This window comes from Lampris incognitus, chromosome 2 (genome assembly GCF_029633865.1).
Source record: "Lampris incognitus isolate fLamInc1 chromosome 2, fLamInc1.hap2, whole genome shotgun sequence".
NCBI lineage: Eukaryota > Metazoa > Chordata > Actinopteri > Lampriformes > Lampridae > Lampris > Lampris incognitus.
Window position 1 is genome coordinate 11,176,656 of NC_079212.1, and position 20,089 is coordinate 11,196,744.

General features: G+C 48.2%; 1 protein-coding gene across 1 annotated transcript in view; it reads left to right on the forward strand.

Annotated features, from left to right (window-relative positions):
• LOC130108432 (membrane-associated guanylate kinase, WW and PDZ domain-containing protein 3-like) overlaps positions 1-20,089 on the forward strand; it is a 160,702-nt gene that overhangs the window by 133,744 nt on the left and 6,869 nt on the right. The window contains 11 exon segments of the mRNA XM_056275346.1: positions 1,819-2,016; positions 7,148-7,777; positions 9,633-9,664; positions 11,456-11,714; positions 12,183-12,277; positions 12,548-12,740; positions 15,771-15,965; positions 16,763-16,948; positions 17,089-17,182; positions 18,461-18,563; positions 18,759-18,896. Coding sequence (XP_056131321.1) covers positions 1,819-2,016; positions 7,148-7,777; positions 9,633-9,664; positions 11,456-11,714; positions 12,183-12,277; positions 12,548-12,740; positions 15,771-15,965; positions 16,763-16,948; positions 17,089-17,182; positions 18,461-18,563; positions 18,759-18,896 — 2,123 coding nt within the window.

A 20,089-nucleotide genomic window follows, 5' to 3' on the forward strand; every position in this document is an offset into this window, starting at 1 on the left:
TGTGAGGCTGCTTCTTAGCACTGTTTTGACAAGGCTGGCTCGCCCGGCCTCCCAGAGAACCCGGTTGGCGGTGCACAGGAGCAACGCACAATGCTCTCTCTGCCTTGCTATAATTACAGCGCTGACAGTCCTGGTTAACATTTCATATAATCATGTTGCCCCTGAGAAAATGCACTGTCTTATGTGGCCCAAGGATTAATCAAGAGCGTGTAAACACGGCTTGGGATGTATAGCCCAGCCCCAACAACCTCCCCCCACGGTTTTGCCCTCTCTCCCTCGCTTTTTCCTTCTCTAGCCCTCTATTCACATTACTATCACGGTGGGCATGTTAAGAAGCAGCGATGATGGTCACTTTGACAGTCCGTGGCGTGCACAGAAACTTCGAACACCCTGGCATCCAGTGGTCACGCAGCGCCTAATGAGTTTTATCTTGTCAATCAAATACACACATCCACACACACACATACGCACACACTCAGAATCCAGTATTAAGTCGTCGTCGAGCTTGTCACGTGTATTTACTTGAAGTTCATTTACATTCACAATCTCTCTGAAAATGTCTCTTTGACACTCACACAGGCGACAGTGCAGAAATGTCATGTTGATCGTGCTCGGCGTAATCCCCCCCCCCCCCCTCAGCACAGTAATATTCATCAGCCAATTGCGGCGCAATTATGCAAATCACAATCCCATGACACTTTGAGAGTGCGGTGCGGGAGGCGGGGAGGATGAGGAGCTTCTATCTTTACCCTCCCTAATGAGATTGATGTCCCCCCCCTCTCTTAGTGCGGGAACTGCCGAGGAAGCCCGGCATGCAGGGATGCAGCTCGTCACTCATATGTCCCCGCGGGCCGGCGCCGCAGGGAGCGGCAACAGTCGCAGGTGGTCGACGCTATAATTCAGCTGGAATTCTTCTCTTTCATTCAAGGCCAACTCCGTTTCGTTTTGTCCCACTTGCTGTCTTCCACTGTTTGTCTTTATCTCGCTCACTGTGTTGCACACATACACACCCGCCACACCCATGTGTAAACAGTCCTGATGGGGGTCTTTCCAGTCTGCTGTACAGTTAACCCAGTGACACTCGGCCGTGTTCCGCGGAGAGCCACCTGTAAACGTGGTTTCCCTCCAACCCGACACTCCTACAGCTGATTTTATTGGTTAGTCCGTCCCGGTCTGGTTGTAGTTGGGCCTGTTGGTGAAACCGGCTGGTGTTGGGTTGTAGAGAAACCCTGCACACACGTGGCTCTCCGTGGGATCCGGTGGAGTATTACTGGGTTAACCCATTTCTACGCTCTGCAGACGCAACAAATGCAGCTGCAGCATTTACCCGGAATTTGTTCGGCTCATTTCAGGTAGACGTGAGTATCGTGTGTGTGCGTTTTGTGTGTGTTTGCACATGTTTTGAATGTGCTTCGAAGACCGCTGCTGTGATTCTGTCGGCCATGTTGTTAGTCACCGTGGTAATGTTGGTTTGACGGGGACAGATGGTAGCCGACAAGCAAGTGTGTATCTATTTCAGTACATTCGTCTTCTTGCCTGGTTCACAGGTGCTCACACCTGTGTACACACACACACACACACACACACACAGAACAGTGGATTGTTGGTTTTGTGCCAGCATGGATTTTTTTTAAGCTCAATATTGAAATGGACAGTCAACAAAATGACTTAATTTAATCTCAAAAGCTTAAATTCATATTCAGTATCTGTTGATTGATAGATTGATACCCAGTTGTCCCTCAGGGATGAATAAAGTATCCTGATTCTGATTCTGATGATGACCCCCCACACACTCTCTCCTATGTCACTTCACAACAGAGGAGCCTGGTGGAGTAGTGCGGGGCTTCACACGGGATCCGGGTCAACTGCAGGGCACTATTTTGCGGACAGCGTTGAGAAAGAGCCCCCAGGGCTTTGGATTCACCATCATCGGCGGAGACCGTCCTGATGAGTTCCTTCAGGTGAAGAACGTTCTTCCAGATGGGCCCGCCGCGCACGATAACAAGATCGCCTCAGGTAAAAGTCGCACACCTGCCTTTTGTTGAGTACATCACAATATGAGGGCAGCATGGGGGCACTTGTGGTTAGATTGTCCTTCAACCTAACATCTAGGGTCCAAGCCCTGTGCTTGCTAGCATCCGCCCTGGTGAAGTGTCCTTGAGCAAGGACCAGTATCAGAGTTGTTGCTGTTTTGTAGCTAACCCTGTGTTATGACCTCCTAAGAAGAGGGAAAGTCAAAACAGTATCCAGGAATTCAAACAACATCACATTTGCATACACGCCGAGGTGCACGCTGACACGCAGAGTTGGCGTCGCCATACGTGGGAAAAAAAGCAGTTTTGTGCAAGCTGTGCACACAGAAGCGCACAGAAAATAAACAGGGTTTTTCCCGTGAATGTCACATTGCTTTATCAAACAGTGACAGATATTCATGGGCTTCCCTCAGCGCTGCCGCTGATAGTAGGAAATTTCAACTTCATCAATAATGCACATACTCTGTTTATGGTAGAGGCCCAGATTTTATATGGAGTCATGTGTTAAAGATTTCACGGGCCTTCACAGCTTGAGCTACTATGAGCTCACTTTTCTAAAGCATGGCTGTATATTCTGCATCAATTAGACCTATTAGTTATGTATAGCTTATCCAATCTGCTTGCTATAAAATCACGGTGCTGGTAAGCTACACACATACTAGTGGCTCATTAGTTTGATTTTTTTTTTGTTTTGTCTTTTTAGTGCTGATATGAATCCAATGAGTCAGTGCTTGGTAATGGTAGCATTGTGTGTTTATTGACCTTTCAGCATTATTACAGGTTCATAAAGAAAATTGTCATTGAAAACACTGAATTATTTTGTTGTTACAATACAACATCAATGCTAAGTAGTCTAGCAATTAAAGGTTTTGCAGTTATCTAAGCTAAAATCTAATCTCTCATATCTCAAATCTAAAATCCACTGTCATTTAGGAGTCTGCACATATAGGGGATTGGTGAGCTCCTGTATCTCTAATTGGACATCTTGGGATGGCCGGTTTGTTTGAGTTCTTTGTCTGATGACCAGTGAGCGCTTCCCTTGGCGGGGGGGAGGTAGCCAGGGGGGTAGCCAGTCACTGAAGTTGGACTTAAGCAACTTTTCAGCCAAGCTGACACACAGTTGAGTGCGTCTCTGATAGAGTGCACAATCCAAGGGTGCAGAGAGCTTCTGGGTACCCTGAGTACCTCTGGCTAAGTATTATTTTACAAGCCTGTTTCTGTGTGCTTTCCAGCCTTTTAGCCTGGTCTGTAGTCAGGGAACTTTGCCAGATGGGGACTGAATACTCCAGCACTGGACGCATGTACTAAACTGTGTAAATTAAAACCAGTTCTGGGTCTTAGACACCAAATTTCTTCAGGTGATGCAGAGCAAAAAGCTACCTGAGGTCAATATGTGGTCCACCTGACTCTCCCATTGCAAGTTACTCTGCATGATGCCCCCCAGGACTGTGACTGTGTCACAGACTTCTGGGATGTTCTGGTCAATGGGGAGTGTCGGCAAGGCGGGTGGGTGCCTCATGTGGGTGCCATGTAAAACTTTTACATTTCTTTGGGTTGAGTTTCATTTTGTGCTCCTCTGCCGGATCTAAGGGTCTATTGGAGAGTGAGTACAGGGTAGTTGGCGCATCCACTTCTGGGCCAGAGTCATGTCATCCACATATTTCCAGTGGTGTATTTTGTCCTGGAGGGCACTATTAATCAGTGCTAGGAAGACTATAGGCTCTAGTACGGTCCCTGTGCAACTCCATACGTGGGGTATCCCCAATCAGAAAGATGTCCCTGGTAGTGCACTTTCTGATGGTGGTCGGGGTCATGAAGTGGCAGATCCATGGGATCAAGCCCGGTTTCACTCCAAGGTCAAGGAGCCATTGTACTGCCATTATGTGATCTATAAGGCCTTGGCAAACTCATTTGTAATTCGCGTGCACACTAAGCCTGGAACATCACAAGCCTTGTACACAGAGTCCATCAAACTGACTAGATAGTGTGTTGTAGAACAATTCTGTCGGCTGCCAGACTGTATGGGATCTAGATTTGGCGTGATGTTATTCAGGATCCAATGTGCAGCAAACTGTTTGTATAGTTTAAAGAGCAGAGCTGTTAATGAGATCAGCAGTTCATCAATTTTGGAGGGAAAGATATTGGTATGGGGACAACTGTAGCCTCTTTCTATTGTCTAGGGATGATCCCTTCTTCAAATGAACTGTTGATGATATCACAGAGATGAATGCTGATCTCGCTTGCAAACTCCCTCAATATTCTTGGGGGAATCCTGTCTGGACCAGGCTTGTGGTAGGCGGCAGTTGATGGAGGACAGTCTGCTATACACATCCCATACTGGAATAGCGTGGAATTCCTCAATCTTGTTAACAAGAGATCAGGAATCAGGAGCACTTTATTTGTAATTTCACTTCATGTAATTGCATACATGAAGTGAAATGAAATATCGTTTCCCCCAGTCCTCAGCAGTGCAACACAAAGACAAACACACATATCCAAAAATTACAAGAACACGTATATCCAAACTAGAACACATGTATCTAAACTAGAATACATATATATCCAAACTAAGAACACATGTATCCAAACTAAGAGAACATGTATCCAAACTAAGAACACATATCCAAAAGCACATATATCCAAACTAAGAACACACATATCCAAACTAAGAACACATATATCCAAACCAAGAACACATATATCCAAACTAAGAGCACATATATCCAAAATAAGCAACAACAAAAAAATCGCTGTCATAAAAGAATGAACGCCAGCCAGGCTTTCGGAACTGCTGGTCTGCATGGGCTAGCAGTTAGCTTAGCCTGCCCCGCTTTCGCATCCTGTCAGACTGCCCTTGGTGTTTCCTCTTCGGGCGCAGCTCCAGGCAGGGCCGTAGTCCCTGGGCCCACTGAACGCAGCAGACCAGGCTCCCCCAGCGTATCCAATGCCAGCTGTCCCAGCCAGACACCCTCGACACACCTCCCCGTACTTCACTGGACGACACCAAAAACACAGTCAACGCTAGGTGAGGCCGCTGCCAGATCGCCCTTGGTGTTATCGGAACTGCCGGTCTGCATGGGCTAGCAGTTAGCTTAGCCTGCCCCGTTTCCGCGCCCTGTCAGACCACCCTCAGTGCTTCCTCTGCGGGCACAGCTCCGGGCAAGGCCGTGGTCCCTGGGCCCACAGGACGCAGCAGACCAAGCTCTCCCAAACGATCCACCACCAGCTTTACCAGCTATCAAACGAAGACAAAACTTAGACGTGGACAAAGACGCTGCATGGACAGTACTGGGTGAGGCCTCTGCAAACGTAAGTTCGCGCCGCCATCTTCCCAAACCAGTACTGGGTGAGGCCGCTGCAAATGTGAGTTCATGCCGCCATCTGGAGTTTGATATCAAGAAAGTTGGTAGTATGGTATGGTTGGATGGCCTATTTGTCCCCAGAATTACTAGATCGAAAAAGTTGGGGTCGAGTGAGGTCAAATCTTCTGCTATCATCAGTCCTAATCTTGCACAAAATGGTCTTAACCCCTCTACATCCTCTTTTCCTGGTTGATATCCAAGCCACCGCTTCTTTGCTTAGGATCTTTCTCAGTCGAGGGCTTACTGGAGGAACGGATCGTTTGAGCCTCTTGAGGAATTCCATAGAGTACTTTAAGACAGGTACTTTCTGCAATTACATCACAAAGGATAAGAAACTTGTCAGCAATTCAGTCAAAAAACTGTTCCAAACCAGGTCATTAACACAACACATCAATGATATCAAGCAGATGGCAACTTCAAAAAGATATCTATTAGATTCTAAATCCACCTCTCCATTCACAAACACACGAGGCTGCCATCTTGGGCGCCCCACCTACCACAACTGAGTAATGTAATGTGAATGACTGTCGGGGAAGTGTCATGGGATCAATACTAGCGGGATATTGATTGCATTGTATGGTTTAACAGCCACTCTGGTCGCTTTTGTTGAGAATACACACCAAAGTGGTACGGGAGACAGCATTTTTAAAATGTTTTATCTCACTGGAGGGGTGGGGTAATTGATTTAACAAAAAATAATCTAATTTTAGTTTCATTGGTTAGTAATAGCAAGCAGTGGGTTGAATTCGTGACTGCATGGTTGCAGGTTTAAATTATGCCATAGCTTTTAAGTTAGTAGTTGGATCTGAGCATTGGGTCACTGAACCAATCTCATCTTATATCTCGATTAATATGAAGTCGCATTCAACCAATCATCTCAAGTGCCTAAGAATCTTTTTTTTTCTCTTGCTGACCTCTTAGATTGATGTGTGCACACCGAATCACTAGAGATGCTGTCCAGCTGTATGTGTAGTGATCCGAACAGGCAAGGCACTAGAGTGCCTTGTGGCGCTCATGTGGAGTGAAACCTTAGCTGCATTTGTTTGATAGGGTTATTGATCGTCTCGGCTCGTACAACCCTCCAATTGGCTCCCAGCCAGCCAGCTAGCAAGGCCTATGTTAGTCAAGCTCATGGTGATGAGTTTCCTCCTCACAGGGAGAACTAGAGAGCAGCAGGTCAGTGATCCTACCATGTTTGATAATTCATCTCTCTTTCGCGTTTGTTCTTTCTGTTTAATGTGTCTGGAGTTGCCGTGTGGTTAGAAAAACAGTGCTTGGCGGTGGAGAAAGAGGACAGAAATGAAACGGATTCTGCTCATTTATTCAGTGAATCCACCCAGCATTTTAAAATATTCAATCCATTAGGGCCATAGGGCGAGCTGCTGGCTCTGTTGAGATTTGTGTGCGTGTGTTCATGTGTGTTTGTTTGTGGGCAGGGGGGGGGGGTAGCAGGTGCAACTCAAACAGTTCTTGGTTTTGTTCATTTTCCTCAAAGTGAATGCACCACCCATTTTTTTTACTGATTTTCTGCCTCACGCCTGTCATTTTTATCTTTGCAAGCCCATCTCTCCTGCCGTGTGGAAGAGTAATACCGGTTTCAAACTGTTATTGTTTTCAGTTGATATACTACATGTGTGATTGCTCAGTTTACGCATTTAATTCCCTTACAGAAACCGGGAAACTGGGTTTACTTGAAGCTTTCGAGCTGTTTGTGACCGAGTTTGCTGTATTTACTTTGGCTCATTCTTTCAGGTGACGTTATCGTGGACATCAACGGCACATGTGTTCTGGGAAAGACCCATGCTGATGTGGTGCAGATGTTCCAGTCTATTCCAGTCAACCAATACGTGGACATGGTCCTTTGCCGAGGCTACCCCCTACCTGAGGACAACAGCAGCAGCGAGGAGGCCTCAGGGGAGGTTGGCATCTCCAAAGACGCTTCCCCTTCCCCCTCCATCTCCACCCCTCAGGACCCCCACTATGCCAGCCCTGATGGAGGAACCCTTCCAAGGCCGGCTGCCGCAGTACCACCAATGACAAACGGAGGGCGCCACCACCACCAACATCACCACCACCAACACCACCACCATCCTCATTCTCACATTCTGGAAGGCCCGGACCCTTCTCTGTTACAGCCGGAGCTAGTGAGTGTCTCCCTGATCAAGGGTCCCGGAGGGTTTGGTTTTGCCATCGCCGACTGCCCTCTTGGCCAGAAGGTGAAGATGATCTTGGATGCTCAGTGGTGCCGCGGCCTGCTGAAGGGAGATGTCATCAAGGAGATCAACAGGCAGAATGTCCAGACGTTAAGCCACTCCCAGGTGGTGGACATCCTCAAGGACCTGCCCGTGGGTAGCGAGGTCAACGTGCTGGTTCTCCGAGGAGGTGAGGAGTAAAAATGACCACTAACAGTGCAGGTGTACACCTGCAGTCCAGTCAGAGGAGCCAACAATATAGAACTACTGTGAAATTGTTATTATATCTCTTGTGTTGCGCTGCTGCTTTATGTGCCAGTCTCATTTCAGAACAAATAGCAGCTGTGTTGAGGTGAGAGAGGAAGCAGGCCAGACCACATTTTCCATTTCAACCAGAAAAATTAAACTTTCCCCCTGTGGAGATGAGGCTATATGTACACTAGCGTCTATATGATTTTGATTAGCCCAACAACAGGATTGATTTTCGTGTCCGACCTTACTAATGTAATTAACTGTGCCTCTCTGCTATGATGGATGCTGACTCGAGTCTCAGGCTCTTAACCGAACTTTGCTCGGCCGTACAGAATCTCCCAATGTTTAATAAAACAATTTCACGCTCCGATCCACATCACATCATCTCCCTTTCCTTCTATGAACTTCTCAAGCGGGGGAGGGGGAGGGTCTCTTGGTACCAAGAGCACCCCTCCCCTGGCCAGGGATGACCTTACTAGAGAAATGGCTACCTCAGTAATTCATATGATGCTTAGAGAGACGGAAAGAAAGGGTTTAGAGAGTTAAGAGGTGGGTATGGCAAGATGAGTGAATTTATATTTCTGATGGGATCAGCCTCAGCGGCAGCCAGTCTTTTGTGGGCCAGGTGAAATGTTGTGCGGTGGGGAATTATTACCTATACTTCCCCTTAAGAGAGGGGACTGTCACTGATTTGACGGGCTTGTTCCATTTTGCCTTCACGGCAGTGCAGTAGCCTAGTTTCCAGAGAGCCATTGCTGCACTCGCGTATTAGCTGATCACATGTGGACTCTGCCATGCTCTGCTCCGAGCTCCAGGGCCCTGTCCTCGGTGTGTGCTGCTGGTATTAACTTTCCAGTTGTGGCTGTTTGTGTGTTTAGCCCAACATGCCTGTATGTAATTGTGTGTGTGTGTATGTGTGTGTGTGTGTGTGTGTGTGTGTGTATGTGTGTTACCGCTCAGAAACATAGGCACTGTAGCCCTCCAGGTCTGAGAAGAGCCGTGCTGCAGGGCTGGCCTCGGGTCACTCATCAACACGGATTAGGCAATGTTTTACTGTCAGCCAAGGGTGTAAACCTCCTTCCAATAACAGAAGTGTAGAGGGAAATTTACTGGGCCTTTTACTCTATCCTGGACTTTACCTGGAAATAGTATAGAGCATCCTGGCCGGGGGCATGTCAGGGGTATATTGTTGGCTAATGTTTCATAATGGCGCCTGAAGAGGACCTGCGGGAAAACCGTGTTCTTTCATAGCAAATCTTTTTGTCGAGTGTTGAATTGCTGGTTATGAAATGCCTCAGTCAGCAAGAGTATTTGCGGTGCTCCATCAGAATAGGAATTAAGGGACAATATTAATCCCAAGCATACAAATTTCCCCATAGCTCAGGGGCTCTACTCTGTCTCCCATTCTGTGCTGATGTGTGAGTCATTTTGCTGCTGGAGTATACTGACACCCACTGGCGGACTGTGACCCACACTCAGAGTGGAAAGACATTAAAAAAAGGATGCTGGTAGAGTTGCATTTTTCCTTTTGAAGCATTGCTCTGGTCACCGTAGGGCAGGTTGCAGTGTGTGACTGCAAGAGGAAGCGGGGGAGAATGTGAGGGTACCACGTAAGGGCCAGTAGGTCAGTGGAGTAAAGTAACATTCAGAGAACAGCTGCTTGCCTAAGCCATGAGCTTGATGATAAATGGTTTGTTATGACTAAGTCAAAACTAATCAAAGCCTGGACCCCCCCCCCACCCCACCCCCCACCCCCACCCCATCCCATCCCTCTGTCCCTCTCCTACCAACAGGTCAGACGTCTCCTGTGAAATCACTAAAGCCGGTAAGTAGAACTGGTCATGTGCCCCAGCTAAGGAATATTCCAGCACAACCCAGGCGTACGTCACCTTGGCCCAGTTCGGCTCAGCCCTTAGACATTGCTGTAGGGGCGTCCGGGTGGCGTGGCGGTCTATTCCGTTGCCTACCAACACGGGGATCGCCGGTTCGAATCCCCGTGTTACCTCCGGCTTGGTCGGGCGCCCCCACAGACACAATTGGCCGTGTCTGCGGGTGAGAAGCCAGATGTGGGTATGTGTCCTGGTCGCCGCATTAGCCCTTCCCCGGGCCGGTCGGGGCACCTGTTCATGGGGGAGGGGGAACTGGAGGGAATAGGATCCTCCCACACACTACATCCCCCTGGCAAAACTCCTCACTGTCAGGTGGAAAGCAGCAGCTGGCGACTCCACATATATTGGAGGATGCATGTGGTAGTCTGCAGTCCTCCCCGGATCGGGAGAGGGGGTGGAGCAGTGACCAGGATGACTTGGAAGAGTGGGGTAATTGGCTGGGTACAATTGGGGAGAAAAAGGGGGGGAGCGAAATTGCTGTAGCTTTTTGTTTGAGAATGAAGCAAAGCGGTGCAGAAAACAAAAAATATTGTTGCTGTAACTATGACTCGGTTAGCCGCAAGCACCAGACAGTCTGTGCTGTGCTTTCTGTTGCAGCTCCGTTATTGGTGGTTATTTATGGAGCTGGATGTCAGCAAATGTACTGGCTTTTGGCAAACATGAGCTTAACATCCCTCTGCCTATGGGTGTCTAAGATGTTGGGCCGTGTTCAACAGCTTGTTCTTCCAGTGCTCCTCAAGGCCTGACTGAAAATAGTATAAGACCTGAGAGGACTCAAGACAGCAAAAGTCCTGTGTAGATTATAAAAGGGACTTGGACCCTACTCCATGCATTTTTTTTTTTACCATCAGGGCTGCTTATGTCCCTGTTGTCTGTCACATTTCAGCCAAAAAAAAAAACAACTTGAGGGGAATACAGCAGCTTTAATACCTATTAAAATTCGTCCCCCCCCCCCTTTTCTCCCCAATTGTACCTGGCCAATTACCCCACTCTTCCGAGCCCTCCCGGTCTCTGCTCCACCCGCTCTGCCGAGCTGGGGAGGGCTGCAGACTACCACGTGCCTCCTCCGATACATGTGGAGTCGCCAGCCGCTTCTTTTCACCTGACAGTGAGGAGTTTCGCCAGGGGGACGTAGTGCGTGGGAGGATCAGGCTATTCCCCCCAGTTCCCCCTCCCCCCTGAGCAGGCGCCCCGACTGACCAGAGGAGGTGCTAGTACAGTGACCAGGACACATACCCACATCCGACTTCCCACCCGCAGGCAAGGCCAATTGTGTCTGTAGGGATGCCCGGCCGAGCCGGAGGTAACACAGGGATTTGAACCGGCGATCCCCGTGTTGGTAGGCAATGGGATAGACTGCTACGCTACCCTGACGCCCAACTCTATTGTGTTCTACTGTATGATACCAGCCGTATATTCACCAGACTCTTCAGATACTTATAGTTCCAAAGCAGGGAGCTGTTTTACTTACTGGACCCCACAGCGCCACGTGTACCAGCCCACCAGCTCAGATATGCTAACAAGCTACCACGCTACTAAGTTCATTTGTTCCATGTAATGTGCTTTAGGGTATTCGGTTTGGTTTGATAATTCACTTTAAAGAAAACTGTACTTGAACCTAGCTTACACGGATACACTATTTTTAAAACTGTGCAATAGGCTAACTTGAACGAACGCCAACTTCTCTTGTGTATAGTTGTCATTGTTAAACTTGTTTTGTGTTACAGTGCACCGCTCCCTCATCACAAGCCATATCACAGCAGATCCCCCAGCAGGCACCCCATGCCGTGCCTCAGCAGTTTTCCCAGCCAAGTGCCCAGCCCATTGTCCAGCAACAAGAGATAACCACCAGCACAGAGACTCTGACTCACCAGGAGTTGCCCCCCCAGCCTCTGCCTTTTCCCTCGAACACCCTGCGGTCCTCCTCCCCCAAACCGGACCCGTCTGAGCTCTACCTCAAATCAAAGGCCATGTTGGACAACAAGCGTAAGCCTACATGACAAATTTCACAAGTGATGCTAAACCCTCTTGGCTAGGAACTGGAAATAACAGGATGTCTCCCAGCATGGCAGTGGACAGACACACAGAGTGGTCCAGGAGCCCAACAGTTCTGATTTTCCTTGATAGTTTCCCCAATTTTCATTGAGAGTTTCCTTTGTGATCTTTTTTTAATTTTTCTCTTGAATTGACTTTCACTTGATATTTTTTTGAGGGAGATTAGAGAGAGCGACTACTACTACTACTACCACCGAACGTAGTTGTAGTAGAGGTGTCAAATCTTATTCTACTTTCGCAACATTTAGAGAAAATTATGAGCAAAACAACATATTTGGACCACATGATAGAACTAAATGTTATTTTATCCTTAAATGGTCCTGCCAAAACTCCCAAAAATAATTTCATCACTCCTGTTTAATCTGACTCATGTTTCACTCTTCCATTCTTTCTGTCCAGCTCCCAACACCAAGGACTTGGATGTGTTTATCAAGAGGAACCAGGAGTCAGGATTTGGTTTCAGGGTCCTTGGAGGCGAGGGACCAGATCAGCCGGTAAGTGTTGGCTCAGTATGACCCAGTATGTTCCAAATCAGCCTGGCCTGCAGATGCCAAACCAAGCGATACTAGCTATCAATTGTCAGACACAGGCTGAATTAATTGTAAAATTGGAATTACTAAATTAAAAACTGAGTGTCAACAATTGAAGGATTTTATAAGGGAGTTTTATTTGGTTATTGACCATAATGGCTGTGTTCTTGTTCTAGCTCAGCATTGTGGGCTTGGTTGGAATAAAGTTTGACTCTTATCCTTCATCTCCCACAGGTGTATATTGGCGCCATCGTGCCCCTTGGTGCAGCTGAAAAGGACGGTCGTCTACGGGCAGGAGATGAGCTGCTTTGTATAGATGGCGTGCCAGTCAAGGGAAAATCCCACAAACAGGTGCTGGAGCTGATGACCAACGCTGCCCGTAATGGTCAAGTCATGCTCACAGTCCGCAGGAAACTGACACATATGGGTAGGTCTGGTCAGACTAAAGGGAAAAGAAATCATAATTTTTAACATTCTCTCTCTCTCTCTCTCTCGCTCTCGCGCTCTCTCTCTCTCTCTCTCTCTCTCTCTCTCTCTCTCTCTCTCTCTCTCTCTCTCTCTCTCTCTCTATACATATATACACACACACACACACACATATATATATACTCAGAGTCTCCAGTAATAGTCTGTGGCTTAAATTCCTAATGCTAGCCATACAAGCCAACTACCTCAGACATGTCTGAGAGTAACAAGGGTCAACAAGGTCCACATAAGGTGTTGAGGAGCCAGGACAACCTGATGACAGATGGGCGACTGGAACAAGACATTCATGGACAAGGGCCGAGAACCTGGAGCTGATGGAATGCTACTATAACAGCAGACCGCAGGAAAGGGGGCTGGCTATATGAAGTGTATGCGGGAACTTTGGACCAGTAGGAGACCTACTTCCACACTGACTCAGAAGCAGCTGGTGGCTCAATGCTCGAACATCAATAGAAAGAAGCTACAGTCACAACTTGAGATGGAGAGGGTTCCAACAGGATGACTATGCAGTTCAGCACCTTGAATGGCCACCCAGTTGACAGGAAATACATAAGGACAGACTCCAACCGGCTGAAACAATCCTACCAGCCATGGCAGCTGAAGCTACTGAGGTTCAAATGAGAATTATGGCCAGAGTAAAGACAGTCAACCCCCTGGCTCAGCAAACATGAATAAATATATAGATCGATAGATAAATGAATAGATAGATAGATAGATAGATAGATAGATAGAGAGAGAGAGAGAGAGAGAGAGAGAGAGAGAGAGAGAGAGAGAGAGAGAGAGAGAGAGAGAGAGAGAGAGAGAGAGAGAGTGAGAGAGAGAGAGAACATCACTGCAGCTGCAGTAGGTAACATTGAACATTCCAATGTGAATCCTCCCGCCTCTCTCTCTGCTGCCTCGTATCACTCCGTTAAGCCCCTCACACCAAATGACCTCTGCATCACTCTTCAGCCCCTTACACTCGAAATGTCAAAGCGAGACTCGTGACCCCTGTATCGTAGTTGATAATCCATCCATGTAAAAAATTATTTTTTCAACGAAGCTCTTATTACACCAATATCGTTCATGTGACGCAGCTGTTTGGAGTCGGTCTTGTTGGTTTTTAGGGTTAGGGTCACAACCACAAGCGACCGGCGAGGCAGGGTAGATGAGAATTGGTCGCGTGCACGCACATCTGCATATGTAGAACAGCTAATCGGAAAGCACCGTCTCTGAAATGACCCGTGATTGGCTGAAATCCTCCCTCCTGAGCTGGAGTTTTTCAAAGGCTGAATACAGAGCCAAGAGGAGGTGCAGTCTTCTGTCAGACTACATGAATTACAATATGTTTAAGGGTTACTGTGGAATTTTTACCCAGTGACGCCATAAAAGAAACTGCCTGCCCGAGCTTTAATCTCACAATCCCTTTTACCCACACATGGGAATGAGATAACAGAATTCCTCTACTTGGGGAAGCTGCTTAATCCCCACCTGAATGGGAAAATCCCCCTTTTTCCCATTTCTGGTACAAGACCATCTTCAGATTTGGAGCCCCTGATCCTTATCCTAACCACATCACATAGTATATATAGAGATGAACATAACAGATGATATGATATATATGAAACAGTCCATATATCCAGATATAAATAGATGTCTGATATAGTTACAAGAGAATGACTGCACAAACAAGCAAAACACAATGAAAATGGTTCAAAATAATAAGTGTGTGTTTGGTCTTTGTCTGCACAGCATGACAGGAGTTGTGTAAAAGGCCGTCCATATTATATCAGCCAATGCAGTTGACTTGCATCTCAGAGCGTGTGAAAAAAACTGCTGAGCTTGCTATTTCAACGGCATAACCCTCCCTGCATGCAGTTTTATTCATCACCACAAATAACCGGTCCATGAACAGTCCAAGCCCGGTCCATGAACAGTCCAAGCCCATTTTGAAATTACCTTTGGATTTGATACATTGCAGTAGATTTAACCACATTGCACAAACAAAAAGCCAGTCATTTAATTTGATTTTTTTTGGATGCCGACTTGACAAAACAGAGAATCGGCAAGGCAAAGAAAAGGAAACGTCGAGCTGGATCAACATGTGTGATGAACAACACATTATTAGATATAAAGCATCAACCAGTCATCGATGGCCTTGGAGTTAACATGTGCAGTTGTCACTTTAGTGAGTTTGGCTTTGAGCAGAAATTTTGCATATTTATTACCTGTAGGAGGGCATCAAAAAGGACAAATTTGGAAAGTCTTGGAGGGCGTCCAGGTGGCGTGGTGGTCTATTCCGTTGCCTACCAACACGGGGATCGCTGGTTCAAATCCCCGTGTTACCTCCGGCTTTGTCGGGCATCCCTACAGACACAATTGGCCCTGTCTGCGGGTGGGGAGCCGGATGTGGGTGTGTCCTGGTCGCTGCACTAGCGCCTCCTCTGGTCGGTTGGGGAGCCTGTTCGGGGGGGGGGGACTGGGGGGAATAGCGTGATCCGCCCACATGCCACATCTCCCTGGCGAAACTCCTCACTGTCAGGTGAAAAGAAGCAGCTGGCGACTCCACATGTATCGGAGGAGGCATGTGGTAGTCTGCAGCCCTCCCCGGATCGGCAGAGGGGGCGGAGCAGCGACCGGGACGGCTCAGAAGAGTGGGGTAATTGGCCCCAAGTATAATTGGGGAGAAAAGGGGGGGGGGGTCTTGACAAATAACTGTTTGTGAAAACACTGGATGTAGACCAAATGACCAAGACCAGAGAAAAAATGTAGCGCTCATGACCACTGTTAACAGCATAACACAGCATCCACAGACGTCCTTGCTTTCCTGTTCTTTTCTTTTATTCAAATTGACCTTCCCTGTCAAATATGATCCACGGATGTGAAAAAAGTTCCCAGACAGCAGTAGTAGATCATGTTTTTCTAATCAAATGCCTGCAAAGACATGACCCACAGATGTTTTCTGTTGTTGTTGGCCTCCATTGTTTTTCAGACGAAAGCGGAGAGGAGGAGGGCAGCCAGCCGCCTCAGCAAGTCGCCGCCGCCTTAGTCAATGGCTCTCCCAAACCGAAGGCCAGTCCCTCCCAGCCCTTCCGGCCTGAGTGTTTTGACGTCACTCTGCAGCGCAAAGACAACGAGGGCTTCGGCTTTGTCATCCTCACATCCAAGAACAAGCCACCGCCTGGAGGTCAGACTTACAGAGCAGCACCCCAACTTCTGTTTCTTTCCTCCTCTATTATTTGATAATGAGCTCATGATGATGGCCCTGTGGTGGACTGGCGGCCTGTCCAGGGTGTCTCCCTGCCTGCTGCCCAATGACTGCTGGGATAGGCTCCAGCATCACGTGATCCAGTTTGATCAGCGGTTTGGATAATGGATGGATGGATGGAGTTCATGATGAATGATTTAATGACATTCTGTTTAGTGGCGTTCTCTTCTCTTGCCTTTCGACCATCAGTAACAATTCATCCCTGATTTTATTTTCATAGTGAAGTCTTTTTTTCAATACAGCAACACAGTTGATGTAATAACACATAATACCCAATATGTTCTCCTTCCCTATTTCCATATTGCTCTCTAACTCCACATATATAAACTCATAACCCCAAAATGGTCTTTACTTTCCTATTCACACGGTGATCCAATGAGGACAAAATTATATCTGATTAAAGCCACATGTCCAGGGTCAGAAAAGGACTGTTCTGCTTCGCCGACTACACAACACACAAACTCTTTCACAACAAATTAGACGGTTGCATGGAGAGTTTTGGAAGCGGCCAACAGTGAAATAATTGAAATGTCATACTGAGTGATAACTGAGTTGTCCTCAGTTATTTATGATAAGTTAGCTGATAACCGAGAGACGAGCTGCTCAGACGTAGCACTCGAACGTGAACGCGGCCTGGCTGCAGCGGCGCTTTGTTGAACTGTTCTGTGTCAGTCCGCATCAGCAACCATAGAGAGGCTGTCTCTTCTGTGTACCAGTTATCCCTCACAAGATTGGCCGTATAATCGAGGGCAGCCCGACGGACCATACGGGCCAGATGAGGGTGGGGGATCGTATCTCGGCGGTCAATGGCCAGTCCATCATGGAGCTTTCTCACAATGATATCGTTCAGCTCATCAAGGAGGCCGGCAACTCCGTCACGCTCACAGTGGTGCCGGAAGATGGTGAGTTGCATCATTTGAGGGGGGTCTAAGAATAGCGCTTAGTTGATGCCGTCTTGTATCCAATAGTACCCTAGATCACGCAACACCGGTATTCCTGTGTGTAATACCGAAGCTGGGTTGTGTGCATATTGATTTTACAGACAGCGGTCCTCCCTCGGGAACAAGTTCGGCCAAGCAGAGCCCCTCATCACAGCACAGAGCCGTCGGCCAGCAGCCTCCCAGCCATCCAGACAGGTTTAGCAGCACACACGCACGGACACACACATGCATGTGCGCATTGCAACACATATATGTACACGCGCTCACACGCACATTCACTCAGGCAGGCACGCAGGAAGCCGCGGCGCATCAGACTCGGACTAAAGGCGAGTCCGTTGGGCGCATCATATGATCCGGTCAGCCGCCTGAACCGTAAATTAACTCCGGTATTCCCGGAGAACACTGGTTTGTGCTGCGTTGTGTTACGCTGCCGCCTCTCGAGTTCCTCACCCCCCCCCCCCCCGTTGTTATCATGCGAGCGAGAGAAAATGCCCCGCGCACACTGTCTTATAGGAAGAGAAAGGGGAAAAGGCGAGGGATTAATGGCGGCGCTCTTCCTCTTTGATCGTCCCATGTAAAGGAGATTACCTGTGTCAGACATTTAATCCAGTATTACGGCCGCGTTTTTCCCGTCGTACTTCCCCCCTCACCTGCTCTGCGCCTCTCTGTATTCATCAGGCACTCCCCCCCCCCCCTCTCTCCCTTCATTTAGTATCCTGCCTGTTCCTGGTAAATTCTGCCCCCCTCATTGTGTAATCTCCACTGCATGGTTTGGGTCGGCCGAGGTTAAACATGAGTTGAGGCTTGTCAGCTTTGCCATGTGAAGTATGTAAACTCCTCTCTCCTCCAGTGCTGCTGAGGAGGCCCTGGCTCTTCAGATAGTATGGCAACGAGGCTAAATTCACCCACAAATGCCCCATAATGAGCTCTGCAAAGCATTACAGTGTGCTCCATCTGCCTGCCACCAAACTGTAAAAAGCGATGCGGTTCTTTGAAGGAATTACAGCGGTCTTTCTGCATTGTATAATGAAACCAGCAGAAATTCTCCCTGGATGTAGTAATGAAGCCCGCGGTACTAAACGGGTCCTGTGGGACGCAGCTGAACGGTCAGGGTGTTGCTTCACAGTTAGGTTGCTGCAGCGTGAGGGCAGGGACCATCCATAAACGGCGCGCACGGGATCTCGAAACGACAGGACAGAATTCACGCTGTGATTTTCGACAATGAGTGTGTGATTTTGTTGCGTTCATTTCATGCATTCTTAACGCGTTTTTTTCGCCCAAGAAAAAAAGGGAGCCCCTAATCCCAGCCATGCTTTGCCTTTACCCACTGACCTATGAGTATTGCTTTTCCAAAAATAACTTTTCTCTGTGAGGGAAAAACATCTGCTATGTATTTTGCTTTGTTTGGGGAGAAATAACACTGGTTTCTAGTGCGGGTCACCGCGGCTCACGCTGTAATGTGTGCTGGTGTAGGAAAGGTGAGGCTGAGGAAAAGAAGGACGGGGTTGGCTGGCCAGAACACAGGTCTCTCCCGGGGAGAGAGACGGGAGCACTCATCGCCTCGGGCCCTAAGCAGGTGAGACCGTGGTGAGAGACGGCATAATCTCACAGGTTCTGTCAGGCTGCGCCGCCGCTGCTGAATTTGGTTCTGTTCTGCCTTGGTGCCACTCGGTGTTAAGAATCCTTTAATCTGCACAAAGTTTCTTATTAAAAAAAACTGGCAATGCTCAAAATCTGTTTCAAGCCTTAAAGCTGGTGCTGTTGTCTGCAGGGCTGTTTCGTGGTGGAGCTGGAGCGCAGCCAGCGGGGTTTTGGCTTCAGCCTGAGAGGAGGGAAGGAGTACAACATGGGTCTGTTCATACTCCGACTGGCCGAGGACGGACCCGCTCTCAAAGATGGCAGAATACACGTGAGTTGGTCTGCCAGTCTGTCGTCTGTCTTCTGAATGCACATTGTGTCTGTGGAGATGGTCACCATCTTAAGGGATTTACGTGCAGACAAAATTCCCTTTTGATATTTCCAGTTGCTGGCCTATTTACACGGCTCAGCGTTTTCGGTTTTTATTTTTCAAAGCCATCCAGCATGCCGAATTTCGCCACAAGAGGACACTGTTACAAACCCCACACGAACAGGAACAACTTTTGGAGCCGTGGAAACATAAAATCCGGGTGAAAATCAGTTTAAAAATCTGGGTATTTTTCGGTGAAAATCGGTAAAAACCGAAAACGCTGAGCCTTGCCTGTTTAGTACTGTAGCCGGTCCATGAAGAGCACTTTTTAGCCGCTCATTTTAATAGTGAACGTCAGGTACAGCTTTCACTGGAAAAAAATTATGAAATATCTAATGTTTTACATCTTCACCACAGCAGCCAAATGCAGAAGAAGGTTGGTGATGGCAAGTTTGAAAAGGAGGCAAAGTAGTTGTAGCTAGCGAGGACATGTCCAAACAAGCTCATGACAGACCTTTACCAACAGCTGAAATAGCTAAAACCCAGGTTCAGCTGTGTTGGGGTTTTTTTTTTAGTGGAGAGAGTGCTGGCATTGCAAGATTGGCAATTCCGTTCCATCTCTACGAGCATCTGTAGGGGGCGTCCGGGTGGCGTAGCGGTCTATTCTGTCGCCTACCAACACGGGGATCACTGGATCGAATCCCCGTGTTACCTCCGGCTTGGTCGGGTGTCCCTACAGACACAATTGGCCGTGTCTGCGGGTGGGAAGCCGGATGTGGGTATGTGTCCTGGTCGCTGCAGTAGCGCCTGCTCTGCTCGGTCGGGGCGCCTGTTTTGGGAGGGAGGGGGAACTGGGGGGGAATAGTGTGATCCTCCCACGCGCTACGTCCCCCTCGTGAAACTCCTCACTGTCAGGTGAAAAGAAGCGACTGGCTGCTCCACGTGTCTCGGAGGAGGCACGTGGTAGTCTGCAGCCCTCCCCGGATAGGCAGAGGGGGTGGAGAAGCAACCGGGACGGCTCGGAAGAGTGGGATAAATGGCCAGATACAACTGGGGAGAGAAAGGGGGGGGAAAACCCCCCCCCAAAAAGAATGATGATCTTCAGGATTGTGACTTTAATGGGAATCGCTGATCTTGGTCTCCAAATAACAGTT